Genomic DNA, 25,745 nt, shown 5'->3' on the forward strand with positions numbered 1-25,745 from the left:
CCATTCTATGATTCTATGTGCAGATGAAAACAAAACAGTGTAAACAGATTATACTGTATACACAATGTTGCAACCAAATAGATTTCTGGGTATGACAGCCTCATATGCTTTTTTTTTTTAAAAAAAAAACTTAGGATCTCTCTCTCTCCTAATTAGCTAACTTCTGACAAATTGCATTACACTGAAAAGGAACAAAACACAAATACTCTGCAGTGAAAATTTCTGTTTTGAATAAGAAAAAGGAAGCTAGGTGACGATAACATATTCCACATATTTCATTTTTTTAAGGTACACGTACAACACCTTACCACAGAGACAACTTCCATTGCCACACCCGGCAAGAGTCCATAAAGCCTGCACAAGCCTCAACATTGATCTGGTATTGGAAACAGCAGATCCAACGTATCACACCGTTATGTGATCAACTGCATCGCTAGGAGAGAATTTGAAATTAAGACGGCACACATGGTTATCGAGAGACAGTAATTCCTACAGCAGTCAGATGCAAAGGACTAATTAATTTCTAATCTGTCACAAAGATTTCTTAAACCTAGAATCCAAGAATAGACTGAACTTGCAGATTTGGATTTGTCTCTTTTTCTGATATTCCATAACATGATAAACAGGGATGGGACGTGGTCAGGTGGTTAAGTGGATTAAATGTTATTGTATTTCCTCCGAGATCACAGCTGGAGACCTGACTGAAATGAGTTGTTAGGTCAGTTCCCCAATGGGCATTTTGTATCAAAACCCCATCACATATAACTGAATACTGATATAAAAGGCAATACAGTCAACTCCCACTCCAGAGGAAACCAAGATTGACTTAGAAGTGAAAAATATGCTTCCGTCTACTGAAAGAGTGGTACGTCTAGGTCACCTAAAGGCCACTTCTGAGGTTGCGTGTTAAGAGTTCTTACGATGGCTGCATAATAACTTACAGTGGAAAAACATAAATAACACATTTGACTGTCAGTGTAGGCACTCCTCCAGCCTTCACAAAATGCAAATACTCAGGCCTCTATCTAAAATATTACCTATAGAGAGACATAACTACGTACTGTGTTAGCAAATCTCCCCCAGTGCACATATTACGTTTATTTACAATTAGAAGGCAATTATTGGCAATAATGTGAAGTTTTTGTTTGCTTGGTTGGTTGGTTGGGTTTTTTAAAAATCTGATGAAGAACCTGATTTTTAGAGAAATTTGAAGGGTAAAAGTGATGTGAAATTTGGAACTATCAATGAAAAACGTTACTAGTTATTAAATGGCATCCTAAGCCATTTTAGGAAATGGCTCTCACAAATTTTAACTTAAGGTTCCAGTGACTGTGATCATGCAACTTGTTTTTTCTCCTAATGAACATCAGGAAGTTCAGAAATCTTTTTATATGCAACAGGTTTGTTTGATCATTTGTATCAAAAAGCATCATAACTAATGCTTAAAAAGATAACATAAAAATCAATCACCATGAATTACCATAACTGCAACTTCAAATATGGAAAATTAATTTCTCTCAGAAAATTTCTTAGAAATGCAATACTAAAAAAAAACCTACAAAAAATACCCCAAAAATTCAACAAAAAAATCCCACAGAAAGCCACACAAGACCCAAACTTCATTACAAACAAGTCACTATTTTCTTAGAACCAGATGTAGAGAAAACTTGCTAAGTTTAAGTTTGTTGTGCATGTTGCTCTCTGTGAATTATTTGCTCAGACCTAAAGACAAAATTAAAATGCCTGAGTTCTCATACTGAAATGCATAATCTCTCCCTGTTAAGTGAAAATATGTTCTCTGTGGAAGAACTGCTCTCTGCACAGAAGGTTATTCTAATGTTTTGGCAATAAAACCAAAATATTCCAACTAGCTATTGCTGTACTTGCAAACAGGGTGACAATTATGTTTGCAGTGATGGACTTGCATGTTTTTCTTTTCAAATTCCTGCACAGGCACTGAGAGGCCTAAAGAGCTAAGAGTGAAATTTTCATTTTGGTGTTCTACAGCTTCTTCAGCATTATGTAAAGAAATACAAAATGAAAAAACATAATGCTAAAAGCTACTGCCTCTCCTCTCCAAAAAAGACCTCCCAAAATCCTGAGAAGGAGAAGTTATATATTTTATTCAGCTACGTTCCACAAAACTCAGCTATGGAATATCTGAAAAGAGTACATCAAATAATCCTAGGGAAAATAGTTGAAAAAATTTCCCTATGTTATAGAAGCGTAAAAGCCTAGTTCCCCTGATGCCAGTGCAAAGGCTGGCTATCAGCATTCAGCAAGACCACGTTTCTGCTCAAAGTTCTGATCACAATGCAAACTACAGGTGTGTTTGAAAGGGCAGAATTCAGATTTTCATACATAAATCGCAAGTGCTGATTTTATGAATCATTTCTCACAGATGAGTCTCTAAATCCATGCAGAACAAATGCAAATCAAACCAAGGTCTGGATCCAGCTATACGTCCTGAACTCTAGGATCAGCTTCAAAGCTATTTCCATTCAGAGAACCCAGTGAGTTACTGAAGCTTTTTTTTTTAACTGTGGTAACTCAGTTGCCTTGTAAAGGACAGATGACAAAGAAAGAGAGTCACGAGGCACAAAAATCATTCTTCAGTTGAGCAATCTGTGACATCAGGCTTTCTCAAATAAAACACTGATTCTAGGAATGGAACTAAGTACTCTTCTCTCTTAAGTTTTATATAAATGCTTTGTTCAACAACAATGACTTTCGATACCTTTCAAATGAGTTCACTGACATACAAAAAGATTGATTATTACTATGAAACAAGGAGAAAAAAAACCGACAACAATAAACACCTAAAAGAGCATAAAAAGGCCAGAGAGTAGCCGTAAGTTTTTTGTAACAGAAAAATAAACTAGTAACTATTATAGAATATGCCATGCAATTCAAATCCATTACAGAATGAGGGTAGTACTTACAAAATAGTTGCTGCCTGAAAAAGGAAAACCTTTTCCTCTGGTCACTACTCCAAAAAATGACCAGCACATACAATACTGGTCTTTAGTTATCGTCTGCAGAGTTGTTCAAGTGGGTAGTTCTGAAAACTAAAGGCATGGGTTGCATTGCTTCACCCAGTCCAGCAGCTTACACTTTCAAAGAACCAAAAGGCAAATAGATCAGTTCTGTCAGGATGAGATTTTATTCATTTTCTCCTCATCCCTACTCAAAACTCCTCATCTTCCATTTTCTTGGGTAGGGGGGGAAAAAAAAAAAGCCTGTAATTCCCTCCACATGGAGCAGAAAAAGTGCCAAGAACACTCGCAGAAGTATGACTAGTGCATCTGGAGAAAGGGTCAATTATTTAAAAGGTTCAGATTTTATGAAGGAAAACCAAAGTGCGTTAGTTTTTCCTAGTGCCTTGCACATAAGTAGCTGATCAACTGTGTGGATTTTGGGCTCTGAGGCACGAATTGAGGCAATGGATTTCTTTGCTCAGCCCTGCTCTGAAGAGCAACTGCCTCACAGCAAAGACACTTCCCCTGATTTCGTGCCATTTATCAGGACACATCACTCACAAAATAAATTGGGTGATTGCATTTAAGGCCTTGATAAAACAGAAAATTATGCTTAGGTTTCACAACTATAAAATCTGACAAGAGCTTCAGAAGACCTAGAATGAAATTTTTATAGGTCATCCTCCATTTTTGAATGGAAACTACTTATCGTCTCACCCAGTTTAAGACTACTGTACTAAAAAGAGACCTGTGCTAAAATGGTCAGCCCTTCCCCCAGGAAATAGTGATTCATAATGGGAACTGGACTAATTTTTCAAAGGATGCATTTAATATATGTTGTGAATTTGCAATTAAACACCCGGTTGAGTATATGAATATTTAGAATTACTTTCCCAAGAGAAAATTAAGTGTTCAGTGTTACTGAAGATAACAGTATAATGTACCCGCTCAAATAGTTAAGAACTGAGTTTTTTGATTCGACAGTAGGACTTCAGGAACATCTTTATCAATCCAGAAGAGAAAGAGAGAACAGGAACTACGGCTGGGAATGCACGTACATCTGTAAAATAGCAATGACTTAGTAAAACATTCAGGGAAAATTCTGTTGCATCAGAAATGCAGAATAATCGATACCTAATTTTGCTCATTAACTTACATGTTCTCTCGTTTATTCTGCTAATAGCACATTTCTCCTTCCATTTAAACAAATCCAGGGGTTTGTAATCGAAAAGGAAATGAGTAATAACCAAGTCCTTTTACTGATGCAACCAAAATGTTAATTGCTTGAGAATATTGACAAGTCGTGCTCCAGTTATGCCTCCTTCCTGACATTAATTGCTCTTCTCCTATCCCACCCCTTACATATTCTTCGTACTGATTGCAGTACTGAGAAACTTTTGGGAATTGAGATGAGACACTTTCTTTAATTATTTATTTAAGTGGATCTTACTAGATAATCTTTCAGATCCAGATCTCCAGGTCAAGTTTTATATGCTTCAAAAACTTTTATCCATACTACCTATACCTGTGGAATTTTCAAGAAGGAATTTGAGAGGGGATACGATATCATTAAAAATCCCATAGCAGCCATGTGGGAAATGGGTGACTCAGGCGCCTTGGAAAAAATTCGATTGCACAAAATAAAAACCCTGACCCCAGTGTCCTTAGCAATAAAAGTTATATAAGATGTCAATGAACCACATTTGGTTCAATATAGCTTATAAATACATGTGTGCACATTGTTTATATATACTCATGTGTATATATCGCGAGGGAAGAAGGGATGGAAGGAGAAGGAGAGTGCTCATTAAATGGAGATTTAAAATGTAATCCTCACAGTTACATGTGGTAGCCATAAAGAGTAACAGAGGGAAAGGAATAAACAAAGTAGAAAACTGAAATGACTTTTTAAACTGTAAACTTACTTAAAACTAACACAGTTATTAAACAGAAGCCTTTTTGCAAATTGCCTTTATTCTGGGAGTCTTTAATATTTTCTGTTCAGTAAATCCTTATCCGTTAAGTGCCTGCCAATAACCTCTGCATCAACACGCAAGCATCCACATTTCTAAACTTTATGACAGTTAAAAAGCCATTTTATGAATATTTATGAAGACAGTAAATTATTAAAATAAATATAGATATTTACACATTAGAACAACATCTTCATTTAACGAATGTGGAAAAATGTTAATATGTGAGCATTTTAAAGATGAATTGGTTTGGCCTTCAGGGCTTTTGTTGCTCTATTAAAAGTTAATTTAGGACAGAAATTATGTCTTTCCTTGAATCCCAAGCCCAAAAGATTGCACCATCATCAAGACTCAAAATATTTTAAAAAAATGAATCTGGTAATAGTATATCTAGAGGCTGGATATTGAAGTTACTGTGTAGTTCTCCCTGAAAAAAAAAGTCTCCTCTGGCTTATGTGCTCACAGTGGCATTACATATTCAGACGAGCTTTAGGGCAATGGAGCTGGGTTCTAGTGAGGTGGTTTCATCAGTCTTTCTGTCACTACATAGAATCACAGAATGGCCTAGGCTGGAAGGGACCTTAGAGACCATCTAGTCCAATCTCCCTGTCATGGGCAGGGACGTCTCTCAACTAGATCATGATACTCAAGGCTCCATCCAACTTGGCCTTTAACACCTCCAGGGAGGGGGCAGCCACAACATCTCTGGGCAATTTATTCCTAAGTCTCACCGTCCTCGTACTGAAGAATTTCTTCCTAATATCTAATCCAAATCTATTCTCCTTCAACTTAAACCCATTTCCCCTTGTCCTATCAGTGGACACTCTTGTATTAGAGTGTGTTTCTTGCCCACAAACACAGCAGACAACTCAAGTTGCTCTGTCTCAGGAGGGCATTCCACAGCACAGAAGTGACGTGCTTAATCACTAGTAATAATTTTTTATCATCTTTCCCCACATTTATACATCCTCCTGCCTTGAAGACATCACAGACCCTGCTCTGACCTCCTGTATGTAACTTGGCTACTAAAGTTCACTACAGATCCCAATGACCTGAGTTTCACCAAAACACAAACTCTCCTGCCAGCCAGAACCCTGGGAGGCAGTCACATTCCATCCGAACACATTGAGGAAGCAAGGTTTCAACTTTTTTTTATGGCAATTAATTCCAAAAGTTGTGCTTCACTTCTGTTCTACATTTGTCTCTATTCAGCTTCCTCCTGAGTAAAGATTTGCTTCCTCCTTAAATTAGTCCTATCTTTAATCAGAAACAACCCAGCTCTTAACAAGTGTCTCAGACTCAACACAAGATTCCTTTAGGAGTAGGCACAGCAGTTCATTTTTTTTTTCCTTCTGTCAGTGATTCAGCACCATGAATTATTCTGGCTAAAGAGACAAAAAATCCTGGCATCATGGCTATGCCAAGTCAATGGATCGTAGGAGTAGTGCCTGTATCTCCACTGCTCAGTCCGCTGGCGCAGTCTGTGTTGCTATAGGAAATTGTCACCCCGGGTGCTGGAAGCAGTAAGTTCCTAAACCTTTCAGTTGCATTTGAAAATGACTCCGTCTTTGCCACACTATAACTTGCTCTGGGCCTTGAAGCATTTTTATCATTCTTTCCTCCCACTTTTAAGATTAATTTTATAATAGATTATGATGCTTGCTATCTTACTGATCTTAATAGTACCATATTGGGGGTAAACCCCCTTTCTAAACCTCCACTCTACTCTGATTTATATGTACATTAATACACATCCCTTTTTTATCTATTCTTTTTATCACAGCAATGTAAGCTCTACCTGTTCTTTCCCTCCCTCCCCCCCGAGTAAACACTCTTTTTGATACTTTACACTGCTATAAAGGTAGGGTCCATGCTCTTTATAACTTACCATGTGGTTGTAGTAACGCATTCTTTATTTGGAAGGGTCCAGCATAAGGGTTTGAGACGCGTCTGGGTGGCTCTGCCAGTACTCTAGGAAATGTGCTCACTGCCAGAGCTGCTGCCCCTCTTGCCCTGAACTGATTTGTTTCAGCGGAACAGAAACACTACGCTACCAATAAAATCTAAAAATCACGTTCAATTACAAAAATAACTTAAGGTCAGATTTATACAAATCTTGTTCCCACAAAACAGCTTGAATTCATGAACCTTACCAAATTTAATCAGAATTACGTTAAGGATTCAACTACACATTCTAAGAGCACATTAACTTCAAGCTTTACTGCATACTCTAAATTTCCTGTATGTTCCAATTCCCACTTACTCCAAGCACTGAACCCTGTCTGTTGTTTTCAGCATGTCTGAAGATCAAAGAAATGAGTCCAGTCTGAAAGACTGAAAGTACAAGCTACAAATTATTTTCAACTCTATTCCTCCCCCAAATTTTGTACCCTATCTCCATAAAATACCAAACTAAACCTTTACAGCAAGAGTATTGTCAGTAACACAATTATTTTTCCAAATATTCAGATTTCCATCACTTGGTCTTATTCCTGTAAATTATCCCCTTGCACATCAAGTTGTTTTCTACCAGTGCATACTTCTTTCTTTTTACGTGATACAAAGACTACAGAAATGTTGTTCAGTTTTCATGGTGAGTTTTCTGCCAGCAACAGTTTATTATTTCTTTCAGGCTTTTTCCAATGGACTCAATATATAAAGAAAGAACAGCCTAGATTACAACAACAACAAAAAGGCAAATTAATAACACAAAAGGGGAAAACAGAAAAAGAAAGTCCACATGAAACCCAGCAGTTTATGGTGGCATTAAAAGAGAAGAAAAAAGTGTGCCCATGCAAGGGAAAATGCAAAGCTGAAAAACAGAGACATGATTAGAAACTCCGTTTTGAAGATGAAACCTCAGTGCAGGATCTATAAAAATAAGATCCAAATCCAGAGTGAGATATTTGCATAATATAAAGTAATAATAATGAGAAATTAAAGAATATTAAAATGTGAAAAATACAAGTTAAATACAGAAATTAGAAAGAAAAACAGTAAAAATATACATGTATAGCAATGGCTCTGTTATGAACTAGCATTATGTTTTAATGTGATGTAAAACCAAGCATATGGAAGACAGAGATAAGGAAAATATAGGCAGAGGGAAGTATCTGCTGAAACAGAAATGTGAGACTCAGTAAGTACAGCAACAAAAACGTGAGGCGGAAAAATGTCACAAAAAGTGAGATACTGGGCACATTTAAACCAGTAGGACTTGCTGTTTAAGGCAATCTTTCACTTCAAATATACCTTATGAAAGAACAATCTATTTCTCATATCTTCCTATATTTTCTCATACTTTTAATTGCTTACAATTATTTCACAGCCAAAGATACATAATTTATATTCTAAAAAAAGACAGTTTACCATCTCAAAACCAAGAAAAAAACAAATAAAGGGCAAACTTCTTATCTGCAGAACACAACAAGTAGGTTTGGGGAGTTGTATTTCAGCTCAACTTCTGAACGTGGATTTGAAGTCAACCTCCTGATCACACCGCACCTTGGCTCATGTTGTGTAACAAACCCTGAACGTGCTAAATGGATTCTTCTGGAACAGCAGCGGAGCCCCAGAAGGGTGGCTAATAACACTTCAGCCACCAATTAGCATTTACTTCTTGGCATCAGACTACAGCCAACCCAAAATAAAAGCTCCTGAGATGTCAACTGTCCTCAGCACCGAATGTTTTTCCCTACTCCTTGAGACTGCACTACCTGATAATTTAGACATAGTAAGTGCTTACAGGAACACAAATTAAACTGGTAAAAAGTCCATCTCATAGACACTTTAGACAGCGCAATTACAGCAAGCTTTGTGACTTTATCAAATTCCTAATTTATGAGCCTCAATTGCTATTTCATTGTTTTTGTCAGTTAGCAGTGAAATGCATTATAAGATATATCAGTGGAAACGACGCACAACAGCCAAGTTCCAACAATGATAACTGACCTTTCACAGGCGTAATTATATTGCATCTAAATAATTCAGATAAACAGCTAAAGCTACTCAGATGAAAATGGCATTTTTTTTGAGACAAATATTATTCCTATGGAAAAAATATTAAGTGGTTATTTTCAGAACTGGTGTTGTTGTCCTGATTGTGCTTTCTATGGCCAACAGAGCACATCCTGATTCTCTTAATTATAAGATCTGGAGTTACTGTTCTTTTATAATTGCTTTTGTGAATTGGGAATAATTGCTTAAATATTTACTGGGCTAGCGTATTTTCTGAAAGGCAAAACAGCGTTTTTGCTTAGAAAATATTTGCAATAGAGGGCAGTTACTTGACATTTAGAGTTTAAATGTGGTTTAGATGTTGAGTCAATTAGGTCTAATGTACTAGTGGACTAGCGAGCTCCGTCTCTGCACTCTCTGCCAGCACTGGAGTTGGAGGAGAAAGAACAGCCACACACACGTGCATTTTCAGCAGGCACAGATCCAACTATTCCTTATCTTAGTTGCTTCCCCCTCACCCCCCATGATTTATCATTCTTCTTAAGGATTTCTTTATTTGCCAAAAGGCCTACGGTATGCCCAGAGAAATTCCAGCGTACTACTGGGGCACTGTAAGACATACAGCAAAAAAAATTAACTGTAACAGATGAAAGCACCACAGATCAAAGTGGCTAGTATTAAGGAAGGATCGGAACATCAGTAAATCCTGGCTTATTGGGACAGAACAGGAAAGTCCTTGTTTTGGTATTTCAGAAGTGAAAAAAGGAAGAATGAATTCAGCTAAAGCACAACCAGCATTTGACTAACCTTATAAAGCAAAGGTGATTGTCCTAACTTCAAAAGTGCAATTTTTTTCGTCACGTTTGTAATGGCTTGAACCCGGATCAAGTCTTCCACAGTCCCATACTGGATATCAACAAGTTCTGCCTGCAAAGAGAAGACAAAAGTCAGGCTATATTGAAACCACGCATGGAGAGTGCTCCCTCCACAGAAAGAAAAAGGTGTTTCTCTAAGTACAAGCACCTGAGCAGAGTTTAACAATTACTTCATCCCCAACTCCTAATCAGGAATACCTGTAAAATAACAAAGACCTTAAGAATTCAGCCTGAAAGATATAAACTTGTATCTTTGCAGGTTTAATTCACAACTCATCAGCTGTGATAAATCCTTTTTTTTTTTTTTTTTGCCAGTGTTTATAATAAGTGGTGCTGATTCTGATGCGAATTTCCCCTTATTAGTTACAGGAATGTATTTAAAACCATGTAAGAGATACTAACTCACCTCTGTTAATTTTCCTAAAAGGAATGAGAGTCTTGTAAAGCATTTCAGAAAATGAGCGAATGATTATACTGGGTATACATACGCTCACAATATACATTTTTATTATGTAGTCTTATATGATTCCTAAACAGTCTACTCTAACTATTGAAGTATTTGCTTATAATCCACCAATTATCCAAGTATTATACTCACATAACCGTAATGATAACAGACTATATCGCTCTGATGTGTAAACTTTTCTATTAGAACATATTTTTAAATTATTTACAGTCACTTCCAACTAAATGAAAAGCATTTAGAGCATGTAGATCTTCAGCTCTTCAGTCAGGACACCGCAACAATACACAGTGAAGATCTAAGTTCTTATTAAATATCAAGCATTGGCAGTAATAGAAAAATATTTCAAGGTGTGTCGCCAAGGATTTTTTTTTTAAATACATATACACATATATAATTTAAGAATGACCAAGGGCATTTTTTCTCACACATTTATAGCCGTAAATACTGGTGAAGATAAAATAGGAGGATAATCAGTCTCGTACATTACTATTTTAGAAAGTTACAAAGCTCGTAGGACACCATGGAGGACATTCTGGAACTTCTAAATCCCTACAGTGTGTTCACAGAAAACATACATACACAAAGATACAAGATTATTATAGGAGTGTTTAAAAATTAAAGTAAGAGGAACAGAAGATGATGATCTATTCTGGATATGTACGATGTGTGAAAATTTACTAGATTCCCGAGCATGAGGATTTTAGGAAAGTATTTACTCTTCTACAACTGTATCAGAATATTTTGTCTGAGTTTGCACCTCAATGTTTAATTCACAGAAAAATTTGCCAAGGTTCCTGCCTTCTTAAGTTTTCAAGTTAACAAGATCTTAAGTTTATAACATGTTGTCAGCGCTGCGTAAACCAAGTATTTAGAAAGGTCATTCGAAGTTATAAAACAGTTCTGTAACAGGCAAACATCAAATTTAATACCAAATATTTAACGTAGGAACAGAAATTCCTGCACTCGATAATTTTTTTTTTTCTGAAATATGTGGGGATTTTCATATCCAAAGAATTTGAAAACCACTGTATAAAAATTTCAAATGGTGACTACTGGCTGAAATCCAATATAATTTTTTTCCTGTGTGGTCATCATATTTGAATACGATAAATCAAATGAAGTTTTTATATCACTTAGAATAGTGGAAGCTATTCTATATTTTACCTAATCTGATGCTTCTAGGTACAAAGAGCTCACTTCAAATGAGTCAAGGGTATTAACCCTCATACTTCCTTGAAGTCCACACAAATTTTACCTCTGTCTGCAGATCTCAGCTTTATTTTAATTTGTACCCACAGACATGCCAATAGAGATACATTAGTGCAATAATTATGAGAGTCTCAAAAGTGTTGTGGCTTGAGAGGTTATATCCTGGCTGATTTCTGGGGGGACCGCTAATTTAATTCCTTTGGACCCAACGCCTTTCCCACTTAACCCGAAGCAAACTGAAAAACAGAGCTTTCATCATTTGTATGAGGGAAACTACACTGAATTTTCCTGAGGCAAAATCAATACACAAAGATGTAACATAATGAAGTATCAAACCATTTGCTTCTACAGTATGTCTGTGTGAAAATGAGGTCCCTGCCCATCTACATTCATGTGCTTCGTCTCTGCACATCATTTTTGCGAGCTGCTCCTCCAGGGTGCGATCCACTGCTCTGTAAACAACAAAACTACATGTTTGCACAATTATTAATGCATTTAGCAACTGCCCTTGGATGTTCTTTGTTAATTTATGGATGCAGACTGCATCTTCAAGAGCTGCTCGCCAGTCATACGAGCTCAACAAGAGCAGGCTGAATAAAAGACCCTACAAAAGCACAACTCATTTTTTAATTATGTGAGAACCACAACTCGACTCCCTGCTGCCCCAAACACTCTGCAAACCATGTTCTTTGCTCTCAATGTTAAAAGAAAGCCCCGATGCCAAAGCTATTAAATGCATTCATACACTGAGAGCACGGGTAAGAAGTCATTACGCAATGAAAAAGCAGCTGGGTATAATATAGCAAAGAATTACACGCGCTTTCATTGCATCTTCTACATGAATAATATGCCAAAGCTCAGTATATGAGAAAGCTTTATTTTGCACCTGCCTGAAAATAAGTACGACCTAGGCTTCTTGTTACTGGCCAACTTTAGGGGTAGTTGCACCCTTGTACTTCACTGTAACTTCGAAGCAGTTCTCATTGCAGATCTTTGACTCCTAATTTTACCTTTTTGGGAATCATGGGTTAAAATATCGCACACGTCTACCAAAGTAAGTTACCACATCCTGGTAACACCGCATATAGACTAGCAGCTGGAGGGCTGCACAGTTAATCTCAGATCTAACTTCAGTTAAAGTGAAAAAAAGCAGAATAAAATCTTCTGTGGAGCAGAATCACACATGGCTCCTCCCCTCCCCAGTGAAGTCGATAGCCCACTGCAAGAGTTTAGAACAAAGTTGTAACATTTTGCCAGCACAGTCCAGAAACTAACAGGTGAACACTAAATTATAACAATAGTTTCAAAAATCATTTCACCTCTTCCTTTCTTCTACACTTTAATACTTCAGTAAAACTTGTAATAAAAAGCAAAATATTTTGCACTATTTATCAACAGCAACTCATCAACTACAGTACAGGAACACCGGCTCAGGTAGTCAGTTCTTTTTTATTTAATACACTAGACTCACCTAATAGGACCCTTCTAGCACAAAATACTGAAAAAATACACCTTTAAAATACCGTTAGGGAATGTTAAAGAATGCGAAGAGTGCTACCTTTTCAACAATCTATTGAGAAATTAAAAGTCCATTTATATTGCAAGAAGTCCTGCTTTACTCAAAAAAAAAAAAATCCCAAGATCTCCAAAAATGAAAAATGATTACATTTCTATTCTTCTTTTTTAGAAATGCTTGCAACATGACATAATCCTGATTTTACACAGATTCATAAAAGCAGGATATCCCCACCCCCACCTACTCATATTTGATAAACTGCCTTCCTTTGGTGGGATAATTCTATTCAAAACCAAAAGAGAACTCATCCTTTTATCAGGTGGAGAAAAAGAGCACTCGCGTACTTGGTTTAGATTCGCAAGGGTAAGTCCTCTTACCCTAAAACTGAGAAACTGCTAAAGAATAAGTTCTTTTCTCTGTTTGGATTAGGTACTTACTCTTTGAGTTGTTTCATGCTATGCTGTTTGAAAGATACGACTATTTAGGAACAAATTGCAATGTGTAATATGGAGTTCAGTAGTATTCCCCCATGCATGAAATGAAGTAGCGGCAGGTAATAAAACAAATATTTTTAGAAAAAAGCTTAATTATCATATGTTAGCCTTATTATTAGTTTCTAAGTCCCAAGACGATGGTCAATGAGTTGTAAATGTTCTGTCTTAAAAACTATGCTGAAATCCCCCCAAGACAGAAATAACATGCGCTCTGAAAATGCCACAATCAAGACAGCAAAGGATCTTTTCCCAATTTCTTCTACTTATCTCCAAAATGAAAGGGAATAAAACAGTGTATTTCATCCAGTCATGGACATAAAAGAGTAAGGAAAGAAAAGGTGTGAAAAATTGTATGAAGCAGGTGGAAGTTGGGGTCTTATACTATTTTAAAACTTTTCTTTCATTGCAAATACTGAGACAAACATCCCCCCCCCCAAAAAAAAAGATAAATATCAAAAACAATAATGGAAATATGTTTGTCACATCACATTGGTAGCATTCAGTCCATTTGAATGAGGAAAGGAATTTAATAGCATTATACACCTGCATTCAATACACTGGCTAAGAGGAAGATTGTGGCTGATCCACCAGGGGCACACAAGACAGGAAAAAGGTTACGGGAAAAACTCACAGGAAAACAAAACAAAACAAAAAAACAGCAACCAAAAAACCTCAAAGCCAGTATAGCCAGGAAGGGATGCTTCTTACAATCACCAAAAAGCAGATAGAGTCAGTGCAGTTAGGCAGGAGGCTCTTAAACACATCTCCTCTAGATATGAAGGCTGGAAAATCACCGTAGAAAAGCACCACACGTAAGCAAATAGTTCTACTATTATTTCTTAAGGGAATACATTAAGATAAATATTGAGCAAGCTCAAAGAAATATTATCTGATTGTGAACTTATGCAGAAAACAAAATCAAAAGAAGTATACAAATGGCTGAGGTAAAAATATCTCTTAATGCTACCTCGCTAGTGCCACAGTTCAGTAACCTCGAATTATGACTATATTTTATCAAATATCAATTAGTTTACTCATAAAAACATGCAGCTTCTACACAAACTATTTGGGAGATCAGGAGCACAGCAGCTGCAGCTATGAAAATGACTGATATTCAGTAGCACAGTAAAGCTCATATTCCTGCCAATTCTAACCTACCCACTGAAAGAGCATCAGAAATGGTTAACGTAAAAAACCTCCATGCATTGAAGAAAACTAAATATTAAATGCTATGTATAGGTTACATTTAGGAATGCTTATTCCTCAGAATTAAGACAATTTTTCCAAAATTCTAGAAGTGTCAACTTCTTAGTTCTTGACTTCTCAGGCTTAGTACATCTCCTTCTTTTACTCAAGTCAATGCCTTTTATTTGTCCTTCAACACTCAGCTACGATTTTTCAGGTCGTTCACAAAAAACAGGTAACAGAAACATCCAACGTATGATCAATTGCAAGTAAATAACCTTGAACTAGTCATCCTGCCTAAAGGAAAAACTCCAAAATATATTTGCAAATGGAGAAGACGGCAGCCTGCAATCAGGACACGAGGCTGACTTTAATTAAACACTTCGCTATATTATTTGCACAGCTCTGAGATTGAGGCTGAAGGCAGCATTCAGCAGAGCATAAAAGTAAACTCAAGCTGGCTGTAGATCAAAGCTGGACATCAACAAACACAAAGAAAGCTGCAAACATAAAAATAGCTCTTCTCTAAAATTACAGAAAAGGAAGAAAGAAAAGGGGAGATAACAGAACTGTGCCCAAGCACGCCACAGCACTCGTCGGTGTAAACTCCCCTTGCACTTGCTGAAAGGAGGTGCTGCTCCCACTTCGGGCAAAAGCAAGTGGAACATCTCCCTTATGAGGAAAGGCTGAGGGAGCTGAGTCTATTTAGCTGGCAGAAGAGGAGACTGAGGGATGACTTCATTAAGGTTTATAAATATGTAAAGGGTGAGTGTCAGGAAGAAGGAGCCAGGCTCTTCTCAGTGATGTCCAGTGAAGGAGCAAAGGGTACAAGCTAGAGCACAGGAGGTTCCACAAAAACGTTAGGAAAAACTTTTTCACTGTGAGGGTGAGAGAGCCCTGGCACAGGTTGCCCAGGGAGGTTGTGGAGTCTTGTTCTCTGGAGACATTCAAAACCCGCCTGGACACGTTCCTGTGCGATCGACTGTGGGTGATCCTGCTCTGGCAGGGGGGGTGGACTAGATGGTCTTTCGAGGTTCCTCTCAACCCTGAACATTCTGTGATTTTGTGATCCATCCAATAATCAGGGGACCATGGCTGTCTCCCCACGACTGACGTCACCCAAGTCTCCTTGATTGTCCAAAACAGCATGCCAGAAACAAAACAAACAGCCATAGCCACTCCATCCGTACTTACAGTATTTCTACAGACACGTTAATATTCAACATTAGCTTTCAAACTTTGTCCCTCACTTAGTTCTAGGCAAAAAGAGGGATAGAGTGAGACGTTCTGCGCTTGTGGGGTTTGTCACATGCAACTGATGACTGACTGGTTCAGCTGAAGTGCTGAAGGTTGAACTAAGAAAGTAACGTATGCCTGACTACTGATTTCTTTTACAGTAACGGGGCTCGGTATGAGGAGGATCAGTCCCTCTGCTCCTGCAAGGTTAGGACTCGCTGAAACCAAGTGCAAGTGCAGTGAGTTTCATTTTCTGCTTTACGTCACTAAGTTCAGCATTGTCAGAAAAAGTCTCAGAAAACACAGCCAAGGGTCTAATTCAACACTTAGTAAAATGAAGACATGTCAGAAACAAGGCAGAAACAAATCAGGGAAGAATTTTCTCATACAAAAGAGCTGGTTTTGCTATAAAATAAAAATTCCTTTCTTTAGAACTCAGTTTTCATAAAAACTTCATTGTTTACAGTAATTTCAAAATAACGCTATATTTGAAATCGCCTGGTGAGCTTTCCACGTTCTATTTCCTTTATGAAAAATTTGGTATGGGGCCTCAAAATGTAAGCATGTCATCTTCTAGTAGCAAATTTTACTTGTGTCCTATGGTCATGCCCAAACCGTCTGGGAAATCTTGTAGATAAATTTAGGATTACTACCCAGAAATGCCTCTGTGATATCCTGTGAATGACTAAACTGTACATTTAAAAGTGAATTCCCCAACTTTCTTGGCCAAATTTGGACATTGCTTATCGAAACTCTATTTCTATCAGCACAGGACTATCCTTGAGCTTTTCATGTCTGATTAGAAAAATTAAATAATAATCTTATGCCTTGAAAAATAACCACCTAATGTATTTCCAAGCAACTGTGTGAGGCAAGCCAAAAAGAGCTGATTTATGCAATTTGAATTTGAACGTGCTGTCTGAGCCCCAAAAAGCAAATTATTACATATGTGGACTAATCGAAGCTGATTTTGCTCTGTCACAATACTAAGAGATGCACCTGACCAACAATGTCTGGGCAGATTTAAATAACAGAGCTTGAATACTGCTCTAGATAGCAAAATGTTTGTGTGCAGGGTCATTAAATAACTAGGCTGGTCATTAAATAACTGGTGCTTTTTACCTAGAGGCATTCCTCTTCCAACAGATTCATGACATTTTTTTCTTCATGGGTTAGCACCTTACTCTAGAAGTTTTCTTTTTTTAATTCAATATTCTCACTATACGATAAAATTTTAGAGTAATTCAGTATGACTCACAGTGTCAGCTTACAGTCAAAAAGGATTCCTTGTGTCTAGTTTTTATTACATAAAATTGCACGCTACATTACAATGACAGCTAAAACTGTAATTTGTACCAAAACAGGAACACAGAAAGAAAAAAAAAATAATAAAAAAAATCCCTTAACCTCAGTTTGATAGAGTTTGGCCTTGCAAATTCAGTCACAGACACATTTTACACACTCCTCTTCCTCCTCATCCTATCTGTCCAGCTAACCCAGCTCCACTCCAGGCAGGGCTCGACGGAACCTTCTCCTACAGGCTGGTTTTGCTGTTGCAGTATCATCTTTAGAAAGACACTGGGGCATAACTTGCTTTTTACAGCCCATCGTGGGTATTTTTTCCTACCAACTCCCAGGGAGACTGAATTAAGATCGAAGCCTTTTGATAGCCTACAGAAAAGAACCTCACCTCTGTTTTATGGTTATAGAACTCCAAATAAATCTGAGGTGACATAGCTCAGTTCCCTGCTGACAATGCTCACCAGGTAGACTCTCCCTTCTCCATCTATTTTCAACTATATTTTTCCTTCTTTTAATTCATTCCTACTTCCTCCTCAGCTCCCTGTACCAAATCACACTCTTAGAGTTTGCCATTACCAGAACACAAAAGTAATACTTGGATATAACTTCTTACTTCATGATATTCGGCAAGATATCCATAGAACAAAACAATTTTTTCCAACTTCCCTAATTAGATTTAAATACAAATCTAGTTTTTCAAGTAGTCTGAAATAAAACATGCTTGTTTTCAGTCATATTAAATCAATATTTTTTTTTAAAATTACTAAGAACGTTGCTTTGGTTATAAAATACTGAAGGCCACAGTGTCGTTTGACATCTAAAGCTCTATCAGAAATTTCATTATTTCAAACTTTCATAAAACAGTGCTGATCATTTGTCACCCCACCAGTGACAAAATTTTATATTCTAATGATTCTTTCTTGTATATGTTTAACATTATTTATATCCCCATCTTTATAACAGTTAACTGCAAAGATATTCAGTAGCACTAGTCTCTGAAGCATAAAGTCACATTGATCTTACTTTCCTAAGAAGAAACAGTAATCTGTATTTGCCAGCCTACTTGTTTTAGCTTATTCAGGGGTAATTATTCATGCAAATATAGATTTACAAATTACACAGACTAAGGATAAACTAAACAAACCAGAACTGTTCAGCTGTGATGTGACATCTCAAAAAAACGAATGGTAAGCTACATAAGTACACAACAAATTATAATGGTGTGATTTAAACGCGGCTTTAAAATTTTCATTTATATGGCTTTATGTCAGAATTCAGTCCCATTACGTCAGGGCTCAACAAATTCTTAAGGCCGGACTGCAGTGAGGTAGATGTTTTATTGGCTACTCTCAGATATGAAGAATTAAAGCAAAACATCCAGAGGCTGCAGACTGTCCTCCTTCAATGGCCTTTTTATCATACGTTGAATAAAAAACGAGCATTCCCTCCCATAGCTACAACCATTAAGTTGTAGCTACTATCAACCATAACATTTCCATTTTTGTCGTGACTCAGAACACATTTTGAAAATGAGACACCTGTTTCCCAATCAACTCTCACGCAGCGTACAGAAATATATAGAATCATAGAATGGCCTAGGCTGGAAGGGACCTTAGAGATCATTTTAATCCAGCCTCCCTGCCGCCAGGGATGCCACCTCTCCACTAGATCAGGCAACACATCGGGACCGAACGGGAATTGAACCCGCGACCTTAGCGTTGTTAGCGCCACGCTCAACCGACTGAGCTAACCGGCCCCCTTATAGGGTAGCTGGATTTCTGCGCGTGCTATACAAGCACATAAAAACGACGCTATTGTTACTGCAAGTACCTAGATAAAACAGACATCTACCTCAGAGATGCAGATAATCACGTGTATGTACAAGACGAGGTCATCCACTGCATCAGGAGAGCACTTGAACTTTCAGAAATGTCAGCGAGAACTCCATTTTCCAGAGTATAATAAATGCTTTTTCATAGAGTACTTATAGCCCTTGCTTGGCCAAGCATCACGCACTTGAACATAATCAGAGATGCCCAACCATATAGTGCTGTAAACACAAATCTGAGCATTAAAGAAGCATTTTATCAAATGCAGAGAAGCAAACACGCAGCTGTGAAAAGGAAAATGACATCTTCCCTTTCTTGTGAGAACTTTTTTTTTTTGAGTCAGTACATAGATGGAGAGGCCTTTAAAGTACATCTGTAGAAAAAGGAATGGGGAAAAATACATTCCAAAATTACAAATACATTCAGATTTCAAAGGAGGACTCCAGTGAAAATAGCAGTAACAAATAAGTGGCCCAAATGACTGACCCAGACAAATGTAAAGATGGCTGTGTGCAAGAAGAGGAAAGTTCTGTGATTAAACAAGTACATATTCCAATTTTTCAATCGCCTAATATTTTAGAAAGCAGACTTACCTTACAAGACACACGTATAGCATGTGATTCAGGTATCATACACAGTAAAATCGTACCAGGAAGAAAGCGAAGTTTGTTGTTTCAGGCTTCCATATTTTGTTTTTTAAAATGTACTCACTGTCTTGGAATTCCCCTTTGGTCAATAAATATGATACTGTAATCTACACTGCTTGGTCACCTAAAGGCTTTTACATGGCAGCATCATTTATCTTTCAGAAATAGCTAATCTTCTAATAACAGCAAAGATTAAATGGGACTTTAGAATAGGTCCCAGCCAGGTATCCTTCCTATAACATAATTACTAGCTCAGCTTTAGCTTATGTTTTTCCAAAGATTAGAGTGAAGATTTTCTGAAATTGTGCCAAATTTCAGTGACGTTTTGAACATTTATCTCTAATTTTTTTTCCAGAAACAAAATAGAAAATTTGTGAACTTGGTTCCTGTGCTCTCAGCAGCAATGGAAAATCCTGGAGAAGAAGAAGAAATCCCATGCAAAGGACAGAAGCTGCTTCTTTTTAGGAAAGGGCCCGAGTGAAGTATCCAACTTGTACAGCGCCGTCCTGTTAGACTGCACCTCAAAAGCTGGAAAAATGTTCACATTATCTAAAAGACATGGAAAAGTCTGGAATCTGGACAACTTGGTGGGAAGAAGAAGTAATCTGACCTGACTCATCAAGATGATTTCTACTGGTTAAGGTAAAAGCTTTGTCATCACTGGAACCTGTCTGAAGCTGGATTTGAACAGCTTCCCACATCTTCCACGCAGTATGGAATCCAGGTCAGCCTCTTTTACAGCAGTAGAGAAGCGCCCAGTATTATCGTAGTAATAGTGCACTCTGGTACAGTTCTCAGTTAAAGAAGTTAGGGCCACTATTACAGAACTATCAGTTATGACAGAAATTCGTACTCAGTCCTTTCTCTCCACCCGTCATGATTCCTCCTGCTCAGAATATTGAACAGTCACCAGAAAGAATCTAGAAACAAGGAGCTCAGTATGCGCTCTCATGAATTCTGACTAAACCACAAATTTCCCTAAGTCTATCTTTCAAAATTAAGTAGCCCCTTTTCTGATTTTTAACCAATTCAAAAGACTACATTCAACAGATGAGAAAAAAACCACACAGTGTTCATATTTCTCTTTACATTTTTGGTACCTTCTTCACAAACACTATACATTGTGAAGAAATTATCTTCATTGTCTGCAAAGGAAATTGAAAAATTATGAATGTTGATTTCAGGCAGAGCAATACTACAGGCATTAGGACAAGGGCAGTAAGATCATCAGGGAAAGATCTGAATTGAAAGAGCCAACCTTACCCATCAGATCCTGAGCCTAACACTGTCCACATACTGATAGGATTTCTCATTCGAGATTTTTAGTTTGTGCCACTGCACAATTGTAGTATTTTTTTTTAGCCTCAAAACGTAAGAATTTTATAAGCAAAAGCACATCATGGACAAAGACATAAGAATTGTTTTTGGATAAGAATTTTGGTTAGAAGAACGATGCGGCAATTCTTTTGCGGCAATTCTTTTATAATTCCTAGGTTTTTATACTACTTCATCCTCCAAAAGACTCCTCAAGTAAAGATCATGCCTGGCAAGCACTGACCTGCAGTAGGAGGAACATCTCTCCTGGATGACAACGCAGCAGGAGTTCTCTTGCATATTTGAGCGCAGAATCACAGAAAGGGTTGGGCTGGAAGGGATCTCTGGAGGTCAGCCAGTCCAACCTCCCCGCAGCGAGCGGGGACGAAGCAGCGCTGCTCTCTGGCAGCTGAAGTCATTGCCAGACCTTCTGTCTCCTCATTTACCTCCCTCTGCCTCTCAAAGACATCAGTGTGAAGCAGAGAATCTTACAGGAGACACGACTAACTCTACATGGCAACATAATTCAGTGGAAAGAAGATAAATTCCTTGAAGCATCATCTTCCTCACGCACACCTACTCTTGGGCCAGTCACAAGCTGGTGATTGATCAGTGACCTTCTCTTTGAACCACAGAGCACAGGAATGTAAGAAATAATTATGAGAACCGACATATGATTAATTCACAATAAGGCTCTCTTAATGAATGAGATAAACACAGTAACTAATATTCATTACATGAGGTGTTAAGACATGAGATTTATTTGTATTTACTGGAAGAGGCAGCATATCACACAGAAAAAAAAAAATCTTGGAATGTCTAATTCCAGAAAAAGAGAAGACCAGTGTATTTTCAGCTTTGTTTAGTTTACACTGATTTTTATTATTATTATTATCTATAAGCAGGTACTTCTCTCTTGGGGTTATAACTGGTGGGCACAGTCAGAAGCACTGTATTTCCAGCCAGCTTAAAAGTGAAATTCTGAACGAAAGTTTTTTTCTCAGGACATTTTAGTCCATCCAGTGAACAGGCTCTGGCACTTTGACAGCTCACATACACACCCAATGCACTTCTGCCAACTGCACCTGGATCCAAAGTTAGACTTGCCTGTGGTTAGTAACCAGGTCAGTTTTGTTTATTTTTCTTTTTTTATAATTTTAAAGATTCAGTTCTTATATATGATGGGTTTTTTTGAACCAGCTGTATCACAGCTGCACATTTTTTCATCCTGCTCTGAAAAGCTTTCAAAAGGCATTTGCTTCAAAGGGTTTTTTTTCTGAGAGAGGCATATTCACTTTTTGGTCTTTCTTGCTATTAAAGCTCTGTGTCCAGGTTCACAGGACTCCTCAAAGCAGTCTCTAGAGAGATACATCTTTTGCTCTTTTATACCAAAATTCTTCAACAAAGAAGCCAGACAAGTCACTAAAACCTGCCCTCACCGAATTATTCACATAATGACAGCTTTATCCTCAACTAGTTTCGATTACATTTAAAACCTGTCATGTATGCTTTTTTTTTTTTAAAGAATTTATTTCCACTCTTTCAAAGTGGTCATCTTAGCTTACATTTGAACTCCATATTAGCACATCCTAACACAGAGAGGAAATCTTCAGAGTTATTTTGGATTCCAAATGCTACTTTCATTTCAAAATATTAGAAAGACTTTATCAATGAGAAAAAAAAAAGAGTCCTGCAGAAAAGCATTCAATGAGCTGATATTATTCAGAAAAAAAAAATAAGTTTTTCAGATTTTGACAACATGTTGTGAAATACTGACTGTAGAAACTATACTGGTAGATAAAGATAGATTCTAAGATAAAACACATTGCTCAGGCTTCAGCTGATAAGATTTTTCACTCTGTATCAAAGATCAAAATAGTTGCTCCTGATGCTTTGCAGCTGCCTCACTCTAAGTCACAACAACTTTAGAGAAGCACCACTATTATTTAGACTTCTTTCAAAAAAAACAAAATAAAACAAGTGCAGTATGTCAGAAAAGTCATTCGTTCTTAAAAAATAAATTTCCTTACAGTGATTCTAATCCATATTCTTATGACTGACTGACTGACGCCTGAGACTGTCAGGGTCAGAATCTTACAGCCGTGCTCCCATGTCTGGGATGTTTAGGCATGGAAAGTGTAACCTGTCTCCAACGACAGATGCTTTACTGCTGCTAATGTTCCTTAAAATGTTCTAGCACTTGCTTCTCCTCCTCAAAAATGAACTAAAAAAGGAAAAAAAAAAAGCAATAGTTTCAGCTATTGTATTTTACGCTCATAACTGTCACAAAGCTAAGCACGATTTTAACTAGTTCCTTCTTGTTTACACATGAAACTACTTTCTTCTTTTACACAATGAAGTTATGTAAGTAGTTTTAGGGACAGAAAATGAGTATTATATAAAGACAAAAATGTTTTGCTACTGTTCTCATTCTATCAGCTGTAGCTGTTGCTCATGTCATCTTTCTCATCCCATCATTTGTTTTTAAAACTGATAGTACTTGTTTTGCAGTCTCTCTGTTGGAGCACGTTTTTGATTTCCGTGTAAACGCGATCCCCTCAAGGAAGTTTTAAACCTTGAAAACACTGGATAAATTTAAATTAAAAAGATCCCTAAACCCTGAGCCAAACAACTCAAAGCAGAAGGAGTTTTTTTACTTGGAATTCATCCTCTGAGGACAATATTGCCTTTGCAAACTCATAAAACACAGGTAGGTTGTTGGTAGGTTCATATTTACTAAGAAGATATAAAAGAAATGTCAGGGAGCCAATAAGAACAGCACTACCTAAGCAAAATGGGCCTCGTGATTTGGCAGAAAGACTTCCACTTGACCTCAAGTAACTTTGTGTTCAGGTTTGCACCAAACACCCTTAACTACAATTGGGCATAAAAGAAGACTAACTGGTTAAGGTGTCAACTCAGACATCTGCTGAACTGCGTAGGTGATTGAAACTCACTGAACCTACATTATACAATAAAACAACTAAAAATAAAAGAGTTTGTCAGAGATCCATGCATTTGCAGAACTGGATTCTCTCACGGTGACTACTAACACACAAAATTCAACTCTGGTTAAAAATTACGTAGTTCTCATTGCCTGCAATAGGAATTTTACTTGCACTAAAACCTGAATAAAGCACCAAATCTATTTCCCAAGTCCTCAGTGTTTGCACCCTTTAGTTTTTACCAGGCAATTGGAATATAAATAATGTTTATGGTTCAACACTGCTCCTTCTCAAATATTGTACAGAGGCTTTACTGAAAAATGCCTTTAGCTGATTATGTGCAATGGCATGGAAGTGCTCAGTGATCTGTTATATCTGTAGATATCAAGATGCCTCACCTTTTGCTTTTTTTTCATTTAAAACCCCTCATTTATTATTAATGACATTATTATTAAAATGTCACTACTACTGTTTTATTTGCACAGTATTGACTCGTAATTCTAAAACAGCAAAAGGTTTTGCAGCAATAGCCATTTGCATCTTTGAAACCCTGCCCTTCAGTGATACAAAGATCTTGCAGCAATATTAACCAGGGTTTTGTGCGTACTATGCACTAATGCACTACTATTATTTTTAGGGAACTGTACAACTTTATTTATGAATGGTTATGTGATATATGCCAGAAAAGTGACAGGATGTTCTGCAGGACATCTCTTCAATGATCATTTTTGTACTCCTTGACGGCAATTTTAAATTACATAACGTTCACATTGCATTTCACAGCTTTCTATATGTAATTATAATGGAGTGGCAGCTATGCTGTAGTTAATGCTGAATGTTGTTTTCTGTTTAAAGGTCAAGTCTATTCTAAAATCCATATTCTTAGTGAGATTGTCTTGAAAATTTGCTGTGCCTACTTGGTATGCAGAGCAGTGTTTTAAATTATGATTATTTGTGGAAGAGGTTTCTAAGAAACTCTTGTATAAATAGAAGATAAATAAAGCTCCTCTAAAACGACTAAATGTTACAAAAATTGCATGATTCTTCTCATTTGTGTGTATATGTTATTCAACCTATAGCCCTAACCATCTGCAAACTGATTTCTCTTGCTAGGGATTCATTTTAGCTAGCACATGCCTCTTCAAGAAGAAATTTTAGAAAAGGCTAATAAAGATAATAATGAACTAAACTGGCATGCCTAAAAGAATTAGATGCACACATGTATTAAGATTCCCTCTTGCTTGGTATTTTGCAACAATGTGCCATCGAAAATGACTGAAACACTTAGGGTGAGATGCTGTGATTATTTAACCTAAATTACATGCAGTCTCTGCCTCTGGAATTCAAGATATGCAAGCGAGCGTGCTGCAGAAGGTTCATTTGGAAATTTTGCCTGGGGATAAAAATAACCTGGGAAGATTTAAAAATTTTCTAAAACCAACCCGCTGACACCAATCTTAATTCAGATATTGTTAACGGAACTACCACTGATTAGCTAGAGGGGAGATAAAAGATAATAAGGGTGCACTAATCACATTTCCAGCACGATGCAACCGCCTCAAATGAAAGCAAGCTCCTGGGTCAAGGACTTCCTGATGCATTGTGCCTCCAGAGGAACTCACAACCTTTTGGTGCAGAGCAAGGAGCAGAATGAGCTGCAAGTACCGCAAGGAAGTGGGTCTGCGTCCCGGCAAAGGCCGAGCAGAGATGGGGGAAGACTGTCGGCACACAAGTGTGGAGGCTGCAAGAAGTGGGAAAAATTAGAGGAGCAGGCAGTAGAGGAGAGGAAGACTCCCATCTTCCTCCAGAGTAAAGCACA

At 37.4% G+C, this 25,745-nt stretch overlaps 1 protein-coding gene and 1 non-coding gene across 2 annotated transcripts in view; both read right to left on the reverse strand.

The window, feature by feature from the left end:
- The window catches only part of NAALADL2 (N-acetylated alpha-linked acidic dipeptidase-like 2), a gene marked incomplete at its 3' end in the record, with an annotated part of 181,204 nt that overhangs the window by 102,875 nt on the left and 52,584 nt on the right, over positions 1-25,745 (reverse strand). Inside the window, exon 3 of the mRNA XM_009878431.1 lies at positions 9,716-9,835. Coding sequence (XP_009876733.1) covers positions 9,716-9,835 — 120 coding nt within the window. The remainder of the gene's footprint in view (positions 1-9,715; positions 9,836-25,745) is intronic.
- TRNAV-AAC lies at positions 18,875-18,948 on the reverse strand. Its single transcript has one exon. It is a non-coding gene; the product is annotated as a tRNA-Val (tRNA).

Source organism: Apaloderma vittatum, unplaced genomic scaffold, assembly GCF_000703405.1.
Source record: "Apaloderma vittatum isolate BGI_N311 unplaced genomic scaffold, ASM70340v1 scaffold5801, whole genome shotgun sequence".
Classification (NCBI taxonomy): Eukaryota; Metazoa; Chordata; class Aves; order Trogoniformes; family Trogonidae; genus Apaloderma; species Apaloderma vittatum.